Raw genomic sequence first — 20,732 nt, forward strand, 5'->3', positions numbered from 1 at the left:
TTTTCTTCATTGTGATGTTTGCTATGAATGTCAACTGAAGCTCTTGACTTATATTTGCATGATGTTATGCATTACATGGCTGCCACATGATTGGCTAATAAGTGCAAGCTGTGTAAGTGTTCCTAATAAAGTGCACCGTGTTTATGTTTATATTCTGGGCTAATCTTTGCACATACTGTTTAAAGGAGGTAGCTTGATAACATTACACCCAGACTGTGATAACAGATATTTTACCACAGCAGTCGATGCTGTGCAGAATAGCTTTATCCAGTCCAAGAGCTTTGCCTTCAAACTGGGTCATTGCTGACTTCCTGGACAGAAGGACAGAAGGTGTGTCTTCTGGGTCAGTTCCGCCTGGCAGAGCCTCTCCCTGTGAGTGGCCGAGCTCCATGTCTTGGTTTCCTCTCTCTGCCTGGTCCCCAGCTTGGCTGCTGGATTCACCCTCAAAACCTGAAGGCTTAGAGAGACCTTTCCTTTCCATGGATTTAGAAGACTGAAGGAAGAGTGAAAAATACAGCTTTTGAACTGAACAGACACACTGAAATGATGTATATGAGACAATAAGAGCTTCTGTTGTAATTTAGCAGAGAGAGGAGTATGTACTTGGTCTTGTTTGCTCTGAGTACTTAGTAGGTAATGTTCGTCATGTGGATCCTCGGGATCTCCCGGGGAACGATGCTGCAAAGTGGTCATCTTCTGTCCCACAATACCAAATGCAGCAGGGTAGAAGAGAGCCATGGGAGCCTGGGAAAAGGAAAAACAAATAAAGACACCCATGAACAAGATTTTCCATCTTTCTCTCTCTCTCACACACACACACAAACCAAAGTAAGTAATTTATAAGAAAATCAAAATGATTGGGTATAGGTTACAGTTTACATCAATTTCTGCAAAGTCTGCACAACTTGAATTTTCCACTCACTCAACACATTTTTATTAAAACTTCCATTTGATATTTATAGCTCTGCTTGTGTGTGGCCAGTTAAATTATGCATATTACTTTAACACATACATAATAAATCTAGTAACTTTCATAATGCTGGACTGTAATTTCCACTAGTACAAAAAAAACTGCAGAATCTAATATGAGAACCGTGGTTGTTATATTAATTATAATATATATATATATATATATAAATAATATAATTAAATATAAGTAAGAAAACCCTACTTGTAGCTTCTCGTCACCGAGCCGCAACTGATAGAGGATCACTGGGGATTCTGGGAAGCGAGTGCGAAACTCATGGTCTTGCAACCCACATATGTCCTGTTTGGGGAAAAAGAAACATTTGAGACGTGAAAAATGTCGGCCTGAATTCCTTTTGCGTCTATTACAGCAGGATACGATGCATGTGTGTGCATACCTGGTCAAGGTGGCAAAAAGACTCCTTAAGTTGCTGCAGCAACATGCAGTCCAGTCGGTTGCTTAGCTGGCACTCGCGGTAAGGAAAGCCTGCTCGTTGCATCAGCCAAAAGAAACATCGTGTCACATCAGAGCCTCCATACGCAAGACAAAGCCTGTAGAGGACAAAACATACATGTGTTCTGTGTCATTAGGACTGGTGTACTGAATCTACAAATTATAAGCCTGATCAGTTATGCAGTCGTAATTGAACATTTGGTTACCATGGTTACCAGGCACCGTGATGAAAATGCAAAATAAAATGAATAAAAATTTAATAAAATAAAGTTTTAATTCAATTAAACATATTTAAATTATTATTTTTATTTATTTCTTCATTATACTACACAAAAATACACCTCACCTGGAATTTCGGTGGGACACGCCATCCTCCACACAACACACGCTGGTCTTCTGATCACCCACATCTATCACACATGCACTGCTCATTCCACTGCCAAACGCGGCACACACAGACTCCTGGTGTACGACGATTGCTAAACGCACAAATGACATGGAGTGAGCGTTGAATCAGAGATCACCAAATGTCATCAGTTTATTGGGTCAAACACAATATAACAATAAGTGTGAATTATTTGCATCATTTGCATCGGCCACTTACCCGAGAAGCCCATCTTCACCAGGAGCATATTGACCACTTCTTTCACATGCTGTCTATTATAGATGTCTGGAATTAGGAGGATGCATCTGTAATACTGGAGGCAAAAAAGCAAAGAGTCAAATCAGTTCTAACTGCCAGTCTTCAATAGACATCTAATGTGAAACTTTAAAGAAAAATTCCACCTGTTTATTCAATTCAATCTAATTCAGTTGGATTTGTATAGAGCTTTTAGCAATGGACATTGTCTCCAAGTAGCTTTACAAAAATCCGGAAGAAAAATGACAAAAGTCATTACCTTCAAGTCTTTGAGAGGAACTTCTAAAAGTTTCTGAATGGCATTAGACCAGATGGTTTCCAGGTCTGCTAGCACAGCAGTCAGAGAGCCTCCAGGTCCACTGTGGACATTCAGCTGGCCACGACAAATAGGCCAGTGCAAGTTGTAACAGTCTGTAGGATTCACATATAATGCCTGAACATAGAAAATGACAGAAAATCAAGGAAATTAAAAAAGGAAAAAGGTTATGACTAAACAATTCTATTATTTATATTGCCATAATCAAAGCCTTATCTCTTAAAGACGAACTCTTCCACAGTCTTAGGTGGGGAAGAAAAAAAGAAGAAGCTGCAACAGCATTCCATAAGCAAACTTTTTGTGACAGCATTCTACATGTAAACATGCTGCAAGAGTGTTCTACACGTAAACATTTTGAAACCGTGTTGTTGGAAACGTTGCAAGAGCATTCCACATGTAATCATTCTGCAACAGCGCTCTGTGTGTAAACATTCTGCAACAGCGTTCCACGCATAAACAGCGTTCCACATGTAAAGATGCTGCAACAGTAACTTCCCAATAGCACTATGCAATTGTGTTTAACTTTTTAATAGTGTTTAGCGCTTACTGCATTTGTCTTAGAAACACGTTCTCCTTCTCACCTCGTCTCCCACTAGGTATTCTGGCTGGGAAGTGGTATTAGTCCACTTCTGCCTCGAGTTAGGATCCAAAACAGCTGGACGGATTTGCCTGTTGTACACTCTAGCCTGTGAACACATACACATAAACTCACTGGTAAATTCACTAATATATCTCCTCCCAGATCTTGTGAAGACTGCATACGTATAACACATACTTGTTCAGCAGACACTGGAGTTCTTCTGGCCCCACTGGACATCTTTTTAGACCAGATGGCCTGGTCAACCATCTTGAGACCATTTTGCCGCTGTTCCCCACTCTCTGGTCTCTAGAGAAGTTAAGTGATGAAAAAGCAGATAAGAAGATTAGACATCTAGACTCTTCTTTGTTCTGGCACAGAGGTGGTGGAATGAACCTCCCCTAGATGTCCGTACAGCCGAGTCACTGACTGTCTCCAAACGCCAGATGAAGACCTACCTCTTCCTGAAGCACTTAAACTAGCTCTTGTTGTATGTTGTATACACATTTCAAAGCACTTTTGTATGTCGCTCTGGATAAGAGCGCCTGCCAAATGCCAGAAATGTGAATGTAAATGTAAATGCAAAACCTTTAGACATTACAGTCACCACAGTCAGATGGCACATAGCAAATCAAGTTGTAGAAGAGAAAGAGATTCAAACTTACATTCAAGCCTTCTCGTATTAGCCAGGCATCCTCATAGCGTGGCTGACCAGCCTGTTTACGTCTACGGGCAATGACATGTGGAAGAGTAAGGGGCAACGTGTCAGTAGCCCGGCCTATACGGAGTGTCTGTGATCCGGGGCTGATCACCACCACGAAGTTGGTCTGAATTTGCTGAATGGAGGGTGATGAGATTTGCATTAGATTGCAAGAAATCAAGGAATTTTCCCAGCTTTAACCTTCAAGCACACAGATTTAACATTGTGGAAAAGGAAAATTGTGGAAATGGAAAGCAGCAGGTGGAACAGAGGTGCAGTGGGCAATGATCCTGAGCTCAGGTTATGCTCTGTGTTGAGGTTCTTTGCACATTCTTTCTGGGTTCAGACTGGGTTCTTCATTCAACCTCGGCAGGTATGTGTGTATGTGTGTGTGTGTGCATGCTGCCCTGTAGTGGACTGAGGGACCTGGATCCATCACAACCCTGACCAGGATAACACGGTCACAGAAGATTCATGCATGAAGGAATGAAAAGGATGATAGTTTCACGAAATGAAATTAGTTGCTGTACAACTAATGGCTAATCAGCTGATAATCAGTTATATATTTACTGTTAGTCTGTAAATGATCATTGTTTTCATTTTAACGCCTCATGCAGTAGTAGAGGTAGACGTATTCACACGCCTTGTGGATACAAAAGGGCAATAATATAAAGGAAAAATGATGCATTTATTTTGTAAACCGTTATTAATTGAACCTCACGCAAATTAAGACTTGTATGCAATTGAATAACAATTAAACACTTAAATGATGTAGCTAAAAATTACATACATTTTCAGAGATCATTAACACAGCTAGCGTTTGTTTGTTTATTTATTTATTTATTTATTTATTGACAGCTCACCTAGCTAGTTAGTTAGCTAGATACTTTATTGGTCCCATGAGGGAAATTCTTGATAGCTAACTAACCTAGTTATCCAGTTAGCTGCCTAAAACTCCACCTCTGCTCACGGATTTTATTTCAGCACTAAAATATCACAAAACTCCACCTTTAAACTTGATCTCTGTTGATGAAAACTGCTAACCCAAGTGCAGAGCATTCAGCTGACCAAGGTGATGACAGATCACTTACCTCTTGTAAAGGCTCTGGGATAACCGGAGGAACAATCGGTCTTTTGACTCCTCGTTGTTCTTTTTCTTTGTCTTTTTCTCGCTCTTTCTCTTTCTCTTTTTCATTTTCCTGCTCCCTCTCTGCTTGTGTCATTATCCAGCACGTTACTGAAGGAACACACTGTTGTGAACCGAGTTTCTTTTTCTTTGAATTGAGGCGCTTTACACGCAACGCCACGAGGTTTTACCGCCACCTGCTGGACTGGAGTGACTTGTAGTTTTTTAATTTCTTTTTTTAGTTTTGCATGAATTTCTTTTTTTTATATAGGTGTTTGGGGTTAGTTACACCTAATAAGTATAAAAATATAAGCACTGTCTTTGAACAGGAAATAGTTTTTGAAAAAAATTCTGTCCTCATTTGAGGACATAGGGGTTTATTTTACTACATAAGACAATAAAATTTGTACAGTAAAGCGTGTATAACAAAGTATGAAACTGTTCATTTCAATGTCTGAACATTGTGCAAAAGCAATATTGCAAACAATGAAACACAAATAAAAGCCCTGTGATTACTCTACAGGTACATCTCAAAAAAAATTTGAATATCATGAAAAAGGTCAATATTTTTTGTCACTCAGTTCAGAAAGTGAAACCCATATATTATATAGATTCATTACACATAGAGTGAAATATTTCAAGCCTTTATTTCTTGAAATTGTGATGAATATGGCTTACAGATAAGGAAAACTCAAAATTCTGTGTCTCAGAAAATTAGAATATTGTGAAAAAGTTCAATATTGGAAAGTCCTGGTGTCACACCCTAATCAGCTAATTACCTCAAAACACCTGCAAAGGTTTCCTGAGCTTTTAAATGGTCTCTCAGTCTGGGTCAGTAGGCTACACAATCATGGGGAAAAAAATATTGACCTTTTTCATGATATTCTAATTTTTTGAGATGTACCTGTATAGTCCAAACTAGGAATGGTATTTTGTCCGTAAGAACAGTCTGCCAGATCTACTGCCCAGTGTGAAATGCTGCAAAACAGTTGCGTTTGGTTTGCAAGCATAGCAACACAATACATGTCACATACCCCGCTAAAGATTTGCCAGAGCAACACTGTTCTGCTGAACTGATTCTGATAAATCAGGTGTAAGATAAGCTTTAACACATAGCTGGTCCACACCAGGATCAGCATCATGACAATTAGATAAATCCTCCAACTCAGAGCTCTCTCCTATTATTGCATTTAACACTCTTTCAGCTCTTGACAATGAAATATGCCCTAGAAATGTATCACAGAAGAAAAAAAAAATAAAACCAAAGGAGACTCATGTTTACTACATGCATGAATTCTGTAAACTGTTGGTTTCTTCTCAAATCTTTCCTAGCTATGTGCTCTGACCTGAGCATGTTCACTTTGCAATTATACCATTATAAAGTCCCAATGTCCTCAAATGAGTACTGCCTAATTAGAAGCATCTAATCTTGTTACTACTGATAAAACTTGCTAAATTTGTAAGCCACGTGAAACTTTAAATGTTAGTAAACATAAATAAGACCATAGACATTGATGATATTTTGTACCAGTTCCACTTTTATCTCTGAATCCACTGCATTACGTGTTGACTGAGATCCAACTAACCGACTAACCCTGGCGCTACAAGTTGTCTACAAACGAGGACAACAGGTCTAAATTAGGCAGAATTAAGTATAAGGTGCAGTGAACCCAAAATGTAATGTCTCCATATGAGGACGCAGGGTCTCAGGAGGTTAAGGGAAAATAAAAATCCAGCATAAAACTGTTAAATGTGTTTATTGAAGCATTTATGATGTTTTCAGTGATTATGGTGCAACGGTTTTGTATTTTAGCTATTTCCTGTGAGATGCTATGTTGTGTGTTGCACTGATGTCATATATATATATATATATATATATATCACATCAAAATCACATACTCAGATATAAGAGATTAACAGTCAGGTTTCACTGATGGACTGAAGTCAGTGAAGACGACAAACACTGGACTCCAGAAGCTCCAGGATCTAGTCCAGTTACACAAAGCAGTTGTGTAGAGTTATAAGGTTAGGAAGGATGACATACTATTCTTTTCACAAACAAGCAATCAATAATGATGAAACAAAGCATGATATTTCTGTACAATGATCTCTTTCTGACATGTCCAAGACATTGGAACATACACTGTCGCGTATACAGCACAGTTTGTTAGCAACTTGAGGTCAGAGGGGTCATGGGGTCAGCTATGATACAGTAGACCCGGAGCAGAGAGGGATCTTGCGCAAGTGACAACTTGAACCCCCAAACCTTCTGATCAGTTACCCAAACCATTGAACCACCACTTACTGATAGTAGCAGAGGACGATTTAAAGCTATCAAGCTCTTGGTTATAGGCACAACACACTTCCACTGATTCACACTGCTAACCAAATTAGAGAGGCGTAACACTCTCAGATCACATTTCCTGTGATGGAAATGATCCCTGAGAGCCTTGGTTGTTGTTTTTTTGTACGTGTTCAGCTTTTTTTAATTGAATATTTTCATGCAAAATGTTTAAAACAGTTATGTGAAATCTCTTCACACATTTTTATATGCATTTAATAAAACTATACATACACATAAAAAAATCTGTTAAACCTATAATAATATGTATCCACAAGTGTGTAATAAAAATGTACAATACAATGCAGAATATTGTTTAAACCTTTTTTTATGGTGACCCATGACTTGGCTTTTAATAATATTTATATTCACAGCATGCATTTTTAGGATGAAATGTATTTGCCTCACTGGTATTAAAAAGATGTATTATTTTATTTTGGAAGGTGATGAATATAGAACATATTTTTGGGGAAAAAAGGAATTAATGTTAATAAGTGATGCCACCATATAAAACATATTTTTCCAATGACAAACTTTGCCACTGGATTGCTTTTTAGAGATAAATTTATAGTTGAAAGCACTATACAAATAAAGCTGAACTGAAAAATGAATTGAACTGATGCACCAATTACTCCTGATAAAATTATCAGAAATAAAATAAGAACATAAGAGGCAAAAATATCAGAATAAAAAAGAAAAAGAAAAAAAAAGAAAAAAATTAAATTTATTAAATTATTTTATAAATTTATTATAATATATTTTAATATTTTATTATACATTTATTAAATATAAATTTATAATATTTAAACTACTTACAGAACTCGTACACATATTTAAAAAAAAAAAAAAAAAAGACACCAGCAAACCATTACTCCATATGACAACTTTATTACTTTAAATGATAACGCTCTGAAAATCATACACTTTTTACCAAGTCCTTAAGCACAACCGTATTTAAAAAAGAAAAAAAAAAAAAGACAAAAGAAAAAGAAAAGAAAACATTGCTGCCGAGTTCAACCACTCTGGCCCCTAAGAGTAGGAATTCCCAGAGCAGCATCAAAAATCTGCAAGGCAGAAGCAGCATGACGATGAAGGGTGCAGTGTGTTCATGTGTTCATCAAGGACATCTTCACTGGTTCAGCTCTCTGTGTTGGAGAACTTACATGAGCAGTTCTCAGTCATGTCTTGACACAGCACACCCTTCTACGCCTGCAACAAAGTGCAGGCATTTACCTGCAGAAAAGAAACACACACAAAAAACCCACCATAAATGCAGAACCTAACAAGAAAATGAAATCTATTTAAGGCTCCATATTAGACTCTTCCTTACCTTCCTCATCCACCACCCATTGGAGGAGGACTTGGGCCTCCACCGTGGTTTATCCTGCCCATACGCCTCCGCCCAGGAAAACCTGGAGGACTGAAGTACATAAACTGATCACCCAAAGATGAACAATTCATATCCAAATTAATTTTACTAATACAATAATAAGGTATAATGAACGTATAAGGCAAGCCAGAAAGCAATCTAAAGGCTAATGATGAGTAATAATCAATCTTTTCTACTTTTAATCATCTGCTCTCAGGTCACTGAGCTGTAAAGCATAATTGAAACCAGCTGCAGTTAGGAGTTACATGAAACTGAAATTACTTTTTTACTATTTCAGGGTGTCCTTGTTTTGTTTCTGCCCCATTGGGACTTACCCTCTTCCATCACTGTAGCGTGATATTGAACTTTGATTCCCATCTTTTGACAGATCTGGCTGGACGAGGGTCTGAAAGCTAGAAAGCAGCAGATGTGTTATCATTTCGAAATCTATCTATACCACTTGTATACATGGAATCAATGTACTAATCAATCTGAAACCAGAGTCTCACGTACAACAGGCAGATGAACTCTACTACACCCCAAAAGAGCTCGCTAAGGAAAGACAGTCTCCATGGCGACCGTGTACTACTGTCCAGGACTTGACCTGAGAACAAAAATATAGATATATAGTCTTTCATCTGTAAATTAGACATCATATACCTTTCCTTGGTCAATTTGAGAAAGGACACAGCTGCAGATTAGATGTAAGGGGTTGGGCATGGCCCCTTAGTTCCAGTAAAAGGATCTCTCAATGCTTTATCATGCTCCCATTTTAAGGTCCCTTCCTGTTCCAACATGACTGCACACCAGTGCACAAAGCAAGGTCCATAGGCATAGATGAACGAGTTTGGTGTGGAGGAACTTCACAGAGTCCTGGCCTCAACCTGATAGAACACCTTTGGGATGAATTAGAGCGGAGACTGCGAGCCAGGCCTTCTCGTCCAACAGTTCCTGACCTCACAAATGCGCTTCTAGAGGAATGGTCAAAAATTCCCATAAGCACACTCCTAAACCTTGTGGAAAGCCTTCCCAGAAGAGATGAAGCTGTTATAGCTGCAAAACTATAGCTCCATATTACATTCATGTGCTTGTAAAGGCAGACATCCCAGTTTTGACAAGGCTCATGGTCTCCGCTCTAATTCATCCCAAAGGTGTTCTATTGGCTTGAGGTCAGGACTCTGTGTAGTTCCTCCACACCATACTCTCTGATCCATGTCTTTATGGACCTTGCTTTGTGGACTGGTGTGCAGTCATGTTGGAACAGGAAGCGGTCATCCCCAAACTGTTCCCACACAGTTGGGAGCATGAAATTGTCCAAAATGTCTTGGTATAAAGCTGAAGCGTTAAGAGTTCCTTTCACTGGAACTAAGGGGCCGAGCCCAACCCCTGAAAAACAACACCTGAACTCAATGATTTGGAGAGGTGTCCTAAAATTTGTGTCAATATAGAGTACATATATTACTTTTAACAGCATGATATATTCCAATACAAAAACCTTCGTAATAATATCAGTAATCAAGTGTAAAACCCTACTGTTTACAAACATCAGTGAGTTTCTTGCTTTCAGCATCAATCGCTGAGAGACATGAGACAGCACATTAATCATTCGGACACAATTTGACCAGCCACTGTCCAGATTATCAGGATAGACAATATCGACGTGCCACGAAACCACCATTAAATGATCTTTGCCGTCTTCGTAAGATTATTAAAGTGCCATCTAACCTGAGAGGGATGTAAAGAGGCCTAATACACTGAGCAGGTCTGGCGATCGCTAACGCGCTAAACATTAGTCATCTCGTGAAGCCAGATATTTCGTTTACTGATCATTCGTATTCCTAAATCATTAAAACAAAAGCATTAATATTGTTTTTATTTGTAAAACCCTTCGTTGTGTTGTTGAATTTGTGGAGTTTAGTACTCACCGTTGGACACGTACACCATCTTACTCCCCCTATGTTGTTGTTTATGCGGAAAATTTAGTTCCGCATCCGGTATTGCGTCAGCACTTTGGAGCGCGCACGACTCGCCTATTGGTGCGCCATTCCGGAAATGAGTCAGCGTAAATTAGTATCTGTAGCATCTTTTGCCTCCAGTGCACATTTCTTTTTGCTTCAAATTTTCAGTATTCCTTACAAAAAAATTGTATTCAAATATTACTTTTAATTAAAGTTATGCGATGTTACGGAGGCTCAGTCGGACAAACTACCAGTATTTCCTTTTGATTAAACATCGCCTTATGTACGATATGAAAATATCTCGTTATTACTTGAAAGCGATGACGTCATTATATGAACATACCGCATTAGCACTTGACAAATAACGTAAGAAATATATCAAGAGAAATTGGGAGGTCATGTAGTTACGATCTCTCGCCTGTAGATGGCGCCTAATGCGCGCTATTTCCTCTATCACAAGGCGTTCTGTCGATAAAAATGTGCTCTGCTTAGTTGTCTACACTATTATACCCGCATCCTTCTCAAACGTGAAACTAAGAATAATATGAAACTAAGAATAATATCCTATCAAAAAGCTCTCTATGAATTTCCCCTTGGGATGAATAAAGTATCTATCTATCTATCTATCTATCTATCTATCTATCTATCTATCTATCTATCTATCTATTTCCCTTAATGCTATTTCCTGACAATTCCTATAGAAACTTTTCATTTTGTTTGTGTTATCAGAATATCAACAACCACAAAAAATAAGTCTAACACATTATCAAAACACTCTATAAGTATTTCACGTGAGATTTAGACAAATTGAGAAACTAACAAGAATGTCTAAAACCTCGCACTTGCCCAAAGGTGGCAGCATGGCAACACCGGGACTCGAACCAACAACCTTCTAAGAAGTAGATCAACACCTTAACCACTAAACTACAACTGCCCTGAAGGATTGTTCCTTATAATTAGTCACGTATTATACAATAGGTGACATATGGGTTTATAGGCACTATTATTTCCCCAGTCATGTGAATGAAACTTTTATCTGAACGGATGTGAGACAAGAGACCAGACTAAACACAGCTTGGATTTCATTGTGTAAGCATTAGCGTTCACGTGCTTCGGCCCATAAAGAAGCGGCCGCAGGTTCCACCGAGATTTGAACTCGGATCGCTGGATTCAAAGTCCAGAGTGCTAACCATTACACCATGGAACCGCCATGTCAGTAACTTGAGTAAGTTTTCATACTAACTTCCGCATAGCACGATATTATAATTATAATTTAAACTACTTAAAACACATTTGGTGGCAGAACACGTCTTAGGCTGAGTGAGCAAAAGTATAGGAACAGTTAGTCTTGAAGTAAATAACACAGAATATTTGTTTGCATATCTCTTGATTGCGATGACGCCGATGATCCTTTCGTGATACTTTTTCAGGTTTCTACTGCTGCTTCATTTATTTGTTTCTGGGTGTTTTCTTCCTTCAGTCTCCTCTTCAGGTGGTGAAACTCTGCTCAGCTGGGTTAAGATTTGGGAGATTTGATTAACTATTTAAACATTGAAAGATCTGTGGGTTCGAACAAGATGTGTCAGATTATAAGCACACATCTAGAAGTAAATATCAGGATATAAATGTTGATCTGTTCTCTAATATTCATCTTTCATCTCAAACCCAAATGCCTTCAGTGTATAGCAAAAACAAAAGAATAGGAATTGCTCTTCCAATACTTTCAGTAATCTTGCCCTGAATGCAGATGTCTGGCTTTGCTCCTGTGATGGCAACAAGATTTCCAGGTCCTCCTGATGAAAGGTATCCCTAGAGCATGATGCTACCACCAACATGCTTATTCACAGGAATGGTGTGACCTGGCTGTCGGGCTGTATTTGGTTTGTGCCAAATATTATGCTTTAGGCTCGACTTTAGTTTCATGAGAAGACAAAATGTTTTTCTAGTATTTTCTAACATGGTATTTTTCAGAAGAGGCCTCCTTCTGACCCCTTTCCAGTAGAGGCAAGGATCAGTGAAGAGCTGAGGTCTGCAAAAGTTCTCCTATTTCACACAGCTAGCTCTGTATCTCTTTCACCATTGTAGCTGGACCCCTGGACACTTCTTTTACAATTGCCCCCTTTTTTCCCCCTGAGAACTCAGTCTCAATAGTTTCTGAATTGTGCTTTATATATATATATATATATATATATATATATATATATATATATATATATATATAATGGATTTCACAGTTGTCCTAGGAAGATCCAATGCTTTGCAGTTGTTTTAATAACCATCTTTATTGTTTTTCTTCTCAAAGCTTCACAGGCAGCTCCTTGATCTTCATGACAGAAGAACTGATCTGATCTACCATTATAGCTGTCAGACCTCCCAAAGTCAGAGATATTTATTGTAAAAGCATACAAATGGTCACAGGTGAATTTAAATCAGATACAGATGTACCCTGTTCAACATGTTTAGTGTGCGTTCTCAAGAAAAGTAAAATACTTCTGACCTAGTTTGCTTAAAGAAAATGATGAAACATTTTGTCATATTTAGACTTAAAATTTATTTATTTATTTATTTATTTATTTATTTATTTATTTATTTATTTATTTATTTATTTATAAGAATGCTTAAATTAGGCAAATTCAACAAAATTATTATTATTATTATTATTATTATTATTATTATTATTATTATTATTATTATTATTATTATTATTATTAAGTGTTTAAAGTTTGAATACTTTCTGGAGTTATATCCAGCTCCAGATAAAAAAATATATAATACAATTGACCTTCATTGTAAAAACATCTAATGACTAATTAGCAATTTCTTTCAGATGTCTCTCAGAAATTGATTAAATATACCCTTTAGTTACAGATATACCATGTTGAACATATTTAGTGTGAGGGCTCAAGAAATGTGAAAAACCCAGTTTGCTAAAAGAAAATTATTAAAGATTTTGTTGTATTTAGACTTAAGAATGCTTAAATTGAGCACATTTAGCAAAATTATTATTATTATTATTATTATTATTATTATTATTATTATTATTATTATTATTAAAATTATAGGTGGTTGAAGGTTGAATACTTTTTGGTGATATATCCAGGTCCAAATAAATAAATATATAATACAATTGACCTTCACTGTAAAAATGTGTAATGACTAATAAACAATTTCTTTTAGGTGTCTCTCAGAAATTGCTTAAATATACCCTTAGGTTAATAAACATTTTGGAAGAAAACAGAAGTATTGGTGATATAATCTGCTGTGTGCAGCCAAAACATACATGCATGTTAATACATCTTATGTTTGTCTGTTATACAGACAAGACCAGTTTCTAGGTTCTGACACAGAACAAACAGGTTTATTTATGTCTGTGATGATCCCAATTTTTAATGTGTGTGGGTGTGTACTGACTGCAAAAGTTAGCGTGTGTCTGTGTTTATGCCTTTTGTAAATTTTTCCGGATGATCAAAACACTGCAGTTTTATCAAAGTAAGATGCCTGAAGAATCAAGAGGTTAAGAACCAGGGTATAATCAAAAAGATTATTGTGAGTGCAAAGACAGCACAATCCATCGTCTAAACCTCTACAACAGTTGACTTTTTCACTGTAGGTGTACGTGACATAGACACACTCAAGACCATTTGGATAATGCTCTAAAATATATATATATATATATATATATATATATATATATATATATATATATATATGGCAGAAACATCACTAGTGAGCAAAGGACAGACACTTACATGAAATAGATTTACATTATGACTTACACAAATGCTCATGTGGTCTGGGTGAGAATTTGAGTTTGGCATCCTGGTCTAGAAAATGTTGTGCATAAAAATTGCAGCTGAAGTTCAGCTGTTTCTGAATCAGTCCACCATGCAACAGTCAAAGTCACTGAGATCACACTTTTCCCCATTCTGATTATAGATGTGAACATTAACTGACGCTTGTGACCTCTATCTGCATGATTTTATGCATTGTGTTGCTGCTTCATAATTGGCTGGTTGCATGAATAAGCAGTGGTAAAACTGTTGCTACTGGTTTATATGTACATGAAAATTGAACAAATAAAATAGAAAACATTTACCATGTCATGAAGTTAAAGATCAAAATAAAAACATGATATCTTATTATTGATTTTAATTAATTATTTATTTAATTTTAAAGAAAGCCATTCATGTCAATTCAGATCATTTTTACTTCATTTACACAGCTTTGGTTTGTTTGTTTTGGCTCATAAATTACTAGCATTAAAATAAATATATTTAGGTCATATCTTAAATACTAAAGACATTTATGTTTTTTTAATTGTTACATTTTACAAATATTTTGATATTACAGAAAAGAACATAAAGATATTTATCCAAAGGCAGAATGTCTAGGAATGTTGCTGTAAAAATTCCATTTAAAGAAAACAAACAAACAAACAAACAAACAACAACCACAATAACAAACAAATCAAAACAAAACAAAACAATTATTGAGTCATTGGTGGAATTTTATAGATTTATAGATTTTACAGCTCTGTAATGTCTACGAATGTAGCCATAATAATTTTATTTAAAGAAAACAGACAAACAAACAAACAAACAAACAAACAAAAAATCAACCAACAACAAAAACCACAGCAACAAAAAACTAAACAAAATAAAAACAAACAAAAACAAAACATTTACTGAGTCATTGTTAGAATTTTATAAATGTATAGATTTTACAGTTTTTTCTATTTATTCATTAAATGCCCATCATTAGATAAAAACAAACAAACAAACAAACAAACAAACCCACATCAAATATTTTCTTTAAACAGATAACACACCTAAAATTATTATCTAGTCTCTATTTTTGGAGTGCACCATTAACCATTCTAAATCTATAAATCCATTCTATGTCTATATTTACAGACAATTTTCTATATAGATAAAAGTAGAGAGAGGGATAGTATTAACAATCAACAGCAAACAGAAGAGATTGATAGATGTATAATATCACAAGGAACAAGGCAGATAAGTGATGGAAGGGAACTGGAGAACCAAAAATAAAAATTCAGTGGGTCCACTTCTCATCCACCCATATAACAGGACATGAGTGTGCTTGCTTGATTACAGCTCAAAGTGGCGAATAGAGTAAAAATATATAGAATGCTAGATTGTAGACACAACATTTTTGCAGGTGTATTGAATTTATTGCTGTCAGGAAAAGATATTGGAACTTGAGTCATGACTGACTGAGCAACCATTTGTTAATTGGCTGACATTATATATTATTTTAGTCAAAGTGTAAGTAACTAATGTAAGGTACCGCTTGAAAATATTGACTCATTTCAGTTTAAAGAAATCAGGACATAAGTTTCCAATGCTCATATAGGGATACAAAGAGCTTTGTGACTCTGATAACACAAGGTAACAGCAACATAAGAAAAGACCCACCAGTAAAACTAGCCATGTTAAATTTTGTTATATTTCATTGCACAGGTTTTGTTTCATTATATTAAGCTAAGAGTCAGAATTGATCATAGATCATGGATTAAATATTGTCATTAAGTTTAATACTTTTATAATGTTGATTGTTTTGATCTGTTAAAACCTAAGGAATTTATTTAAGTAATGCTTATTTTTATTATACAGGTTTTTGTTATGCATTTGTTTGCTGTAAAGCATAATAGATAGAGTAAATATGCCATATGGTGAACATCTTACATTTCCTTAGCATTGATTTGATCAATTATTTCAATCACTTCAAAACCCTGGTTATCAGTGCCATTTCTGGGATTGTTATGATGGCATGGTCCATTGTAGAAGCAGTGAGCGCAGTGTGCCGTTGGAACTGGTTCCACTTTGTCAAAATTAGAGAAGTCCACACGATATTTTCCTTCTTTACTGCGGGAGATGATGGGGAGGAACTTGTATCCCCACCTAATTTCCTGAGGGATGTAGGACGTCCTGACTTGGCAAGAGGAGCTGGTGGACTCATCTGTGCCATCTAGAAACACCACCAATTCAAACTCCTGCTGAAGCATCGTGTCAGAAGTGATCTTAAATAATGGACTCGCCTTGTCGATTACATGATACAAGGTCAATGGACAAATGAAGAAGAGGTTGTCTTTTCCAGCATCGACCATAAAATCAATATTGACCTGGTCCAGGATGATGGTCTCACCCTCTGGATTTACTGTTGTCCTAAGCAGTTTGCCATAGAGTTGACTTCCAATCATTAAGGTTTTACGTAAGTTGGCCACTCTTATCTGCAAACAAAGGGCAGCATTTTTGGGACAAATGACTGCCATTTTGCTGAAGGTAATAGTCTTGGCTCTTTTCTTGGGTAAAGCGACTTTAGCCATAACAAGTCCACACCAGAAGCAGTTAATAAGTGTACCAATGATGGACTGGATAATAACTACTGAGACAGCACCAGGGCAGTATGGACTGAGCACTCGCAGACCGTAACCAATAGTCGCCTGTGTTTCCAGTGAGTAGAGGAAGGCAGATGTGAGGCCAAAAACATTAAATACGCATGGCTTATGGTCTGAAGGTGGATTTTGCCACCAAAGATCACCATTATCATGAGCAATCCAGTACCAAATAAGTCCAAAAATGAACCAGCTAAGAGTGAAGGAGGCCACAAATAAGAAAATAACGTAACGCCAGCGGATCTCCACGAAGGTGGTCCAGAGGTCCTGCACATACGCGAAACGACTGCTGTATCCCACGTTGCCATATTCAATGTTGCAGTGTCCGTCTTTGGCTACCAGGCGGTTTTTGTAAATGTGCCATTTTGCGATGTAGTCTCTGAAGAACTGGTGCAAGGAGCGTGTCATTTTTCAAATACAGAAAGTCAATCTAGGTAAAAGGATAAAGAACATTCTTAAGGCATACTGAACTAAAAAGTTGCATTTTTGACTTTTGACATCAGTAACACCAGTATTTCATGAGAATATTTTATTCCATATATATATCAGGCAAGGATCTTCTGTGTAGCGTTACTGAATATGGAATTATATAGAATGACCATAGAGCTGTGTCTACATGAAGATTTAATATTGAAATTTAAAGACAAATTTGGAGTTAAAGATTCCAATTTGACTTTACTGGGACACATGAATGTGTTTACATCTTTCTATAGATGTAAATATACACTATTTCTAATCGAAGACTAAATAAATTTAAATGAAATAAGACACACATATTTTACATGTTAAACACAGCATTATCCGTATCAGTCTCAATCATGTCAGTTTCAGCTTGGGTTTTTGAATTGGTCTTGAAATAATCACTGATTGAGTAAGTGTGTGTTCTGTTCTGTTCTGTTGGCTAAATTTTCCACTGTCATCTGTATAGAGTGTGTAAGCACACTTCTCTGCTTTTATGATGTAATGATGCAGGTAAATCACTGACAATTTACCAGCCAGGATCAGATCCATCATCTATACCTGCTTCATTCCTAATTAGGGTCACAGGATCTGCTGGAGCCTATCCCAGCGCACATTGGGCAAAAGGCCGGGGTACACCCTGGACAGGTTGCCATTTCAGGGCTACATATAGACAAACAATCACACACACCTATGGGCAATTTAGAAATAACAATAAACCTAATGTACAAGTTTTTGGCCTGTGGAAGGAAACTGGTGTACCCAGCGTAAACCCGGGGAGAACATGCAAACTCCACACAGAAAGGCCCCCTGCCTGTTCAAACCCAGGACCTTCTTTCTCTGAGGTAACAGTGCTAACCACCAAACCACCCTCCAGGGTCAAATTTCAAATTAATTGGTTAGGTTTCCTTTTGCATGTAGTAACCCAACAGCTTGTCCAAAGCCTGACATTCACCGTGTAAGGAACATGCACTTAGTTAGCAATGTTCTATCGATAGACTGCTTCCTTTTACCACAACCTTTACCAACTCTTTGACTTTTACCGAATTACATCTTATTAGAAAGCTAGGCAAGGTTAGGACATTACTAATTTAAAAAACATCAGATGAATGACTCTTGGTTTTGCGGTAGCAAAACAACAACAACAAAAAAATCAACAGCAACCTTAACCATTTTTCACTTCTCTGCAACATTTCTGTATGGCCCTGAATAAGCGTCTTTAACAAACTGTATAAGGAGTTGAAATATTTCTGTAAGAAAAAAATACCCTTTATTTCTTTACATTCATGGACAGATACATGTGTAATACTGTGATATTAGTTGTTGTGGATGATTTTTTTGGTATGGCAGCCAATTAGTGTAGCAGAAATGTATATAATTAGATGCAATAATCATAATGGTCCAACCAGGCTAAGCTTTGAATTTATTTATACACTGACATACAACTCAAGAAGTAAATGTGTCCCCATTCAATAAAAATGGATATCATCGTGAAAGAGATTTAGATTAGCACTTTAGACATCTGTCTTAAAACTCTGTATGTATACAGGAGAGAAAGTCATAAGTGATTTTTGATTGCAGGAGTCTACTGTTACTCAATAAAACGCTGAGAGTAAAGTAACTACTTAAAGCACAGTGACAACTTCAGAAAAGATGTGGGGACTAATAGAGACGTGGAAATATATTCATTTATTTTTTTTAAATTATGCTTTTACTCTGTCTCTGCCAAGCTAAAGCATTGTTGATTTAGTTAGGTCTTGGTTAGGTTTAATCGACGCACATTTTTGGTTTAAAATTGTTATTGAACTTACATTTATAACACAAAATAAAATGTACTCAACATTGAAAAAAGTCATTCAGTTATTCAAAAAGTCACTTAACAGTCCTGTCATTAATTCACTGTACTCATTGTTACTTGTAGAGCAGATTAACTATTAAAAATAAATAAGATGATGATGTTGTAGGAATTGATTGTGGAACTCACCTGCTAGCAGTTCAAAAAATATTTTTGCTCTTCCCTCTAGTCTCTTCACAATCTTTCTCACTCGTTCTCATCAGTAAGTAAAAGATTAATGGATAAGTAAATGTAAATTGATAATGGCAATATCATACCTATTGCTCCGCCCTCTTGGAGTGTAACTTGGCTTTGTGTGGCTTCTTAATGACTTGTGTTTAATGTTTACCTGGAAAAAAAAATCGTTTTCTTTAACGTCAGGGTTGGGCATATTTTTGCTACCACAACACACAGTGAAATGATAGGCATTACGGGGCTGCCTAGAGGGCAATAAAACAAATTTACACTACTTACATTAGATCATTAGGACAGTATTGTACAGTATGTAACATTAGTTCAGTATTATATCTTATATTATCTTATCTTATATTATCTTTTTTTATTGTTCTGTTTATTTTGTTCTGTGTACTTATTGTTTTGCACCGATCTCACAAAGATGTATATTTGCCCCTGTAGTTTTTCCCATGTGTACTGTACTACTGCGCTGCTATGTGTTGCACCAACGTCCTGGAGAAACGGCTTGTCGTTCCAGTGTGCTGTATTCCAGCTCTATAGAGAAATGATAATAGAAACCCACTTGACTTGATCAAAAGGATTACTACAAGAAGGTTCAGTGGTACAAAAAGGACAATGCTTATAATACTTGCAAAAATGTATGCAAATTGTGTAGGGGAATCAAGTCATTCATTTATTTACATGGAAATAAATAAACATATTTAATATTAGATATAGATTTATTTATTTATTTATTTATTTTTCATAAAATTCAACATGCAACACAAAGACTATACTGTATATTTGGAGCATGTAAAGCTACGCATGCGAAATAAAAAATAATAATGTAAATACATAGAATCCCCTGGTGCTAAGTTTCTAAGGTAACATAGTCTTAATATATTTCACTTTGCATCCAGTAAAAATAATTTCTATTCACAAAATCTATAACAATTGTATAGGCTCATGATCCCATAATATATTTTCAAAAGAGAATGAGATGAAAATGCCTTCATTTCATTTTTTCCTTAAATTTACAACAAATCATACAACAAATCTGGGATACTATATACTCCAGAAATTGAGGAAACTTGCCAAATAAATAGATAAAGTCACTTAAATTAATAAATTGAATCTTTCATGCTCCAGTTCACATGGACTGTTATATATTCTAATAGTTAATATAAAATGTGTTAAAGGTTTTACCAGGTTAATGCTCTGCTGCTTTACTGCATGGAAAGCCATGCTTTACCTAGAATAGCTTTAGGGCTTGCAAAATTCAATGTTCCAGTGAATGCCCAGAAAAAGCACTTTCCTTTTTTTCATGTGCCTAATAATGTCACAACAGAAGTGCAGACAAAGCAATATAATTTAATATATTTAAAACAAAAAATTAGCCT

At 36.3% G+C, this 20,732-nt stretch overlaps 3 protein-coding genes and 1 non-coding gene across 4 annotated transcripts in view; all 4 read right to left on the reverse strand.

Annotated features, from left to right (window-relative positions):
• Positions 1-4,930, reverse strand: part of actr8 (actin related protein 8) — a 7,660-nt gene extending 2,730 nt beyond the window's left edge. Inside the window, exons 1-11 of the mRNA XM_058388747.1 lie at positions 4,745-4,930; positions 3,619-3,789; positions 3,152-3,262; positions 2,958-3,062; positions 2,320-2,493; positions 2,025-2,118; positions 1,767-1,899; positions 1,365-1,518; positions 1,172-1,267; positions 604-744; positions 235-493 (exon numbers count right to left, since the gene is read on the reverse strand). Coding sequence (XP_058244730.1) covers positions 235-493; positions 604-744; positions 1,172-1,267; positions 1,365-1,518; positions 1,767-1,899; positions 2,025-2,118; positions 2,320-2,493; positions 2,958-3,062; positions 3,152-3,262; positions 3,619-3,789; positions 4,745-4,876 — 1,570 coding nt within the window. The 5' untranslated portion in view covers positions 4,877-4,930. The remainder of the gene's footprint in view (positions 1-234; positions 494-603; positions 745-1,171; positions 1,268-1,364; positions 1,519-1,766; positions 1,900-2,024; positions 2,119-2,319; positions 2,494-2,957; positions 3,063-3,151; positions 3,263-3,618; positions 3,790-4,744) is intronic.
• Positions 4,931-8,446: 3,516 nt separating this feature from the next.
• On the reverse strand, positions 8,447-10,530 carry selenok (selenoprotein K). Its single transcript, XM_058388873.1, has 4 exons — positions 10,415-10,530; positions 9,003-9,093; positions 8,825-8,902; positions 8,447-8,540 (listed from the first exon to the last, which is right to left on the reverse strand). Exons 1-4 carry the CDS (start codon positions 10,431-10,433, stop codon positions 8,447-8,449), a joined length of 282 nt encoding a protein of 93 aa, XP_058244856.1. The 5' UTR covers positions 10,434-10,530.
• A 1,052-nt stretch (positions 10,531-11,582) lies between these two features.
• Positions 11,583-11,654, reverse strand: trnaq-uug (transfer RNA glutamine (anticodon UUG)). Its single transcript has one exon. It is a non-coding gene; the product is annotated as a tRNA-Gln (tRNA).
• A 2,976-nt stretch (positions 11,655-14,630) lies between these two features.
• Positions 14,631-19,466, reverse strand: LOC131352673 (ATP-sensitive inward rectifier potassium channel 1-like). The gene is made up of 2 exons (XM_058388960.1): positions 19,309-19,466; positions 14,631-17,295 (listed from the first exon to the last, which is right to left on the reverse strand). Exon 2 carries the CDS (start codon positions 17,271-17,273, stop codon positions 16,152-16,154), a length of 1,122 nt encoding a protein of 373 aa, XP_058244943.1. The 5' UTR covers positions 17,274-17,295; positions 19,309-19,466; the 3' UTR covers positions 14,631-16,151.
• Between the last annotated feature and the right edge of the window lie 1,266 nt (positions 19,467-20,732).

Source organism: Hemibagrus wyckioides, linkage group LG05 (assembly GCF_019097595.1).
Source record: "Hemibagrus wyckioides isolate EC202008001 linkage group LG05, SWU_Hwy_1.0, whole genome shotgun sequence".
Taxonomy (NCBI): domain Eukaryota; kingdom Metazoa; phylum Chordata; class Actinopteri; order Siluriformes; family Bagridae; genus Hemibagrus; species Hemibagrus wyckioides.

Coding starts and splice junctions, on each gene's coding strand:
- LOC131352673 (XM_058388960.1), bottom strand. CDS start 17,273: ATGACACGCTCCTTGCACCAGTTCTTCAGAGACTACATCGCAAAATGG.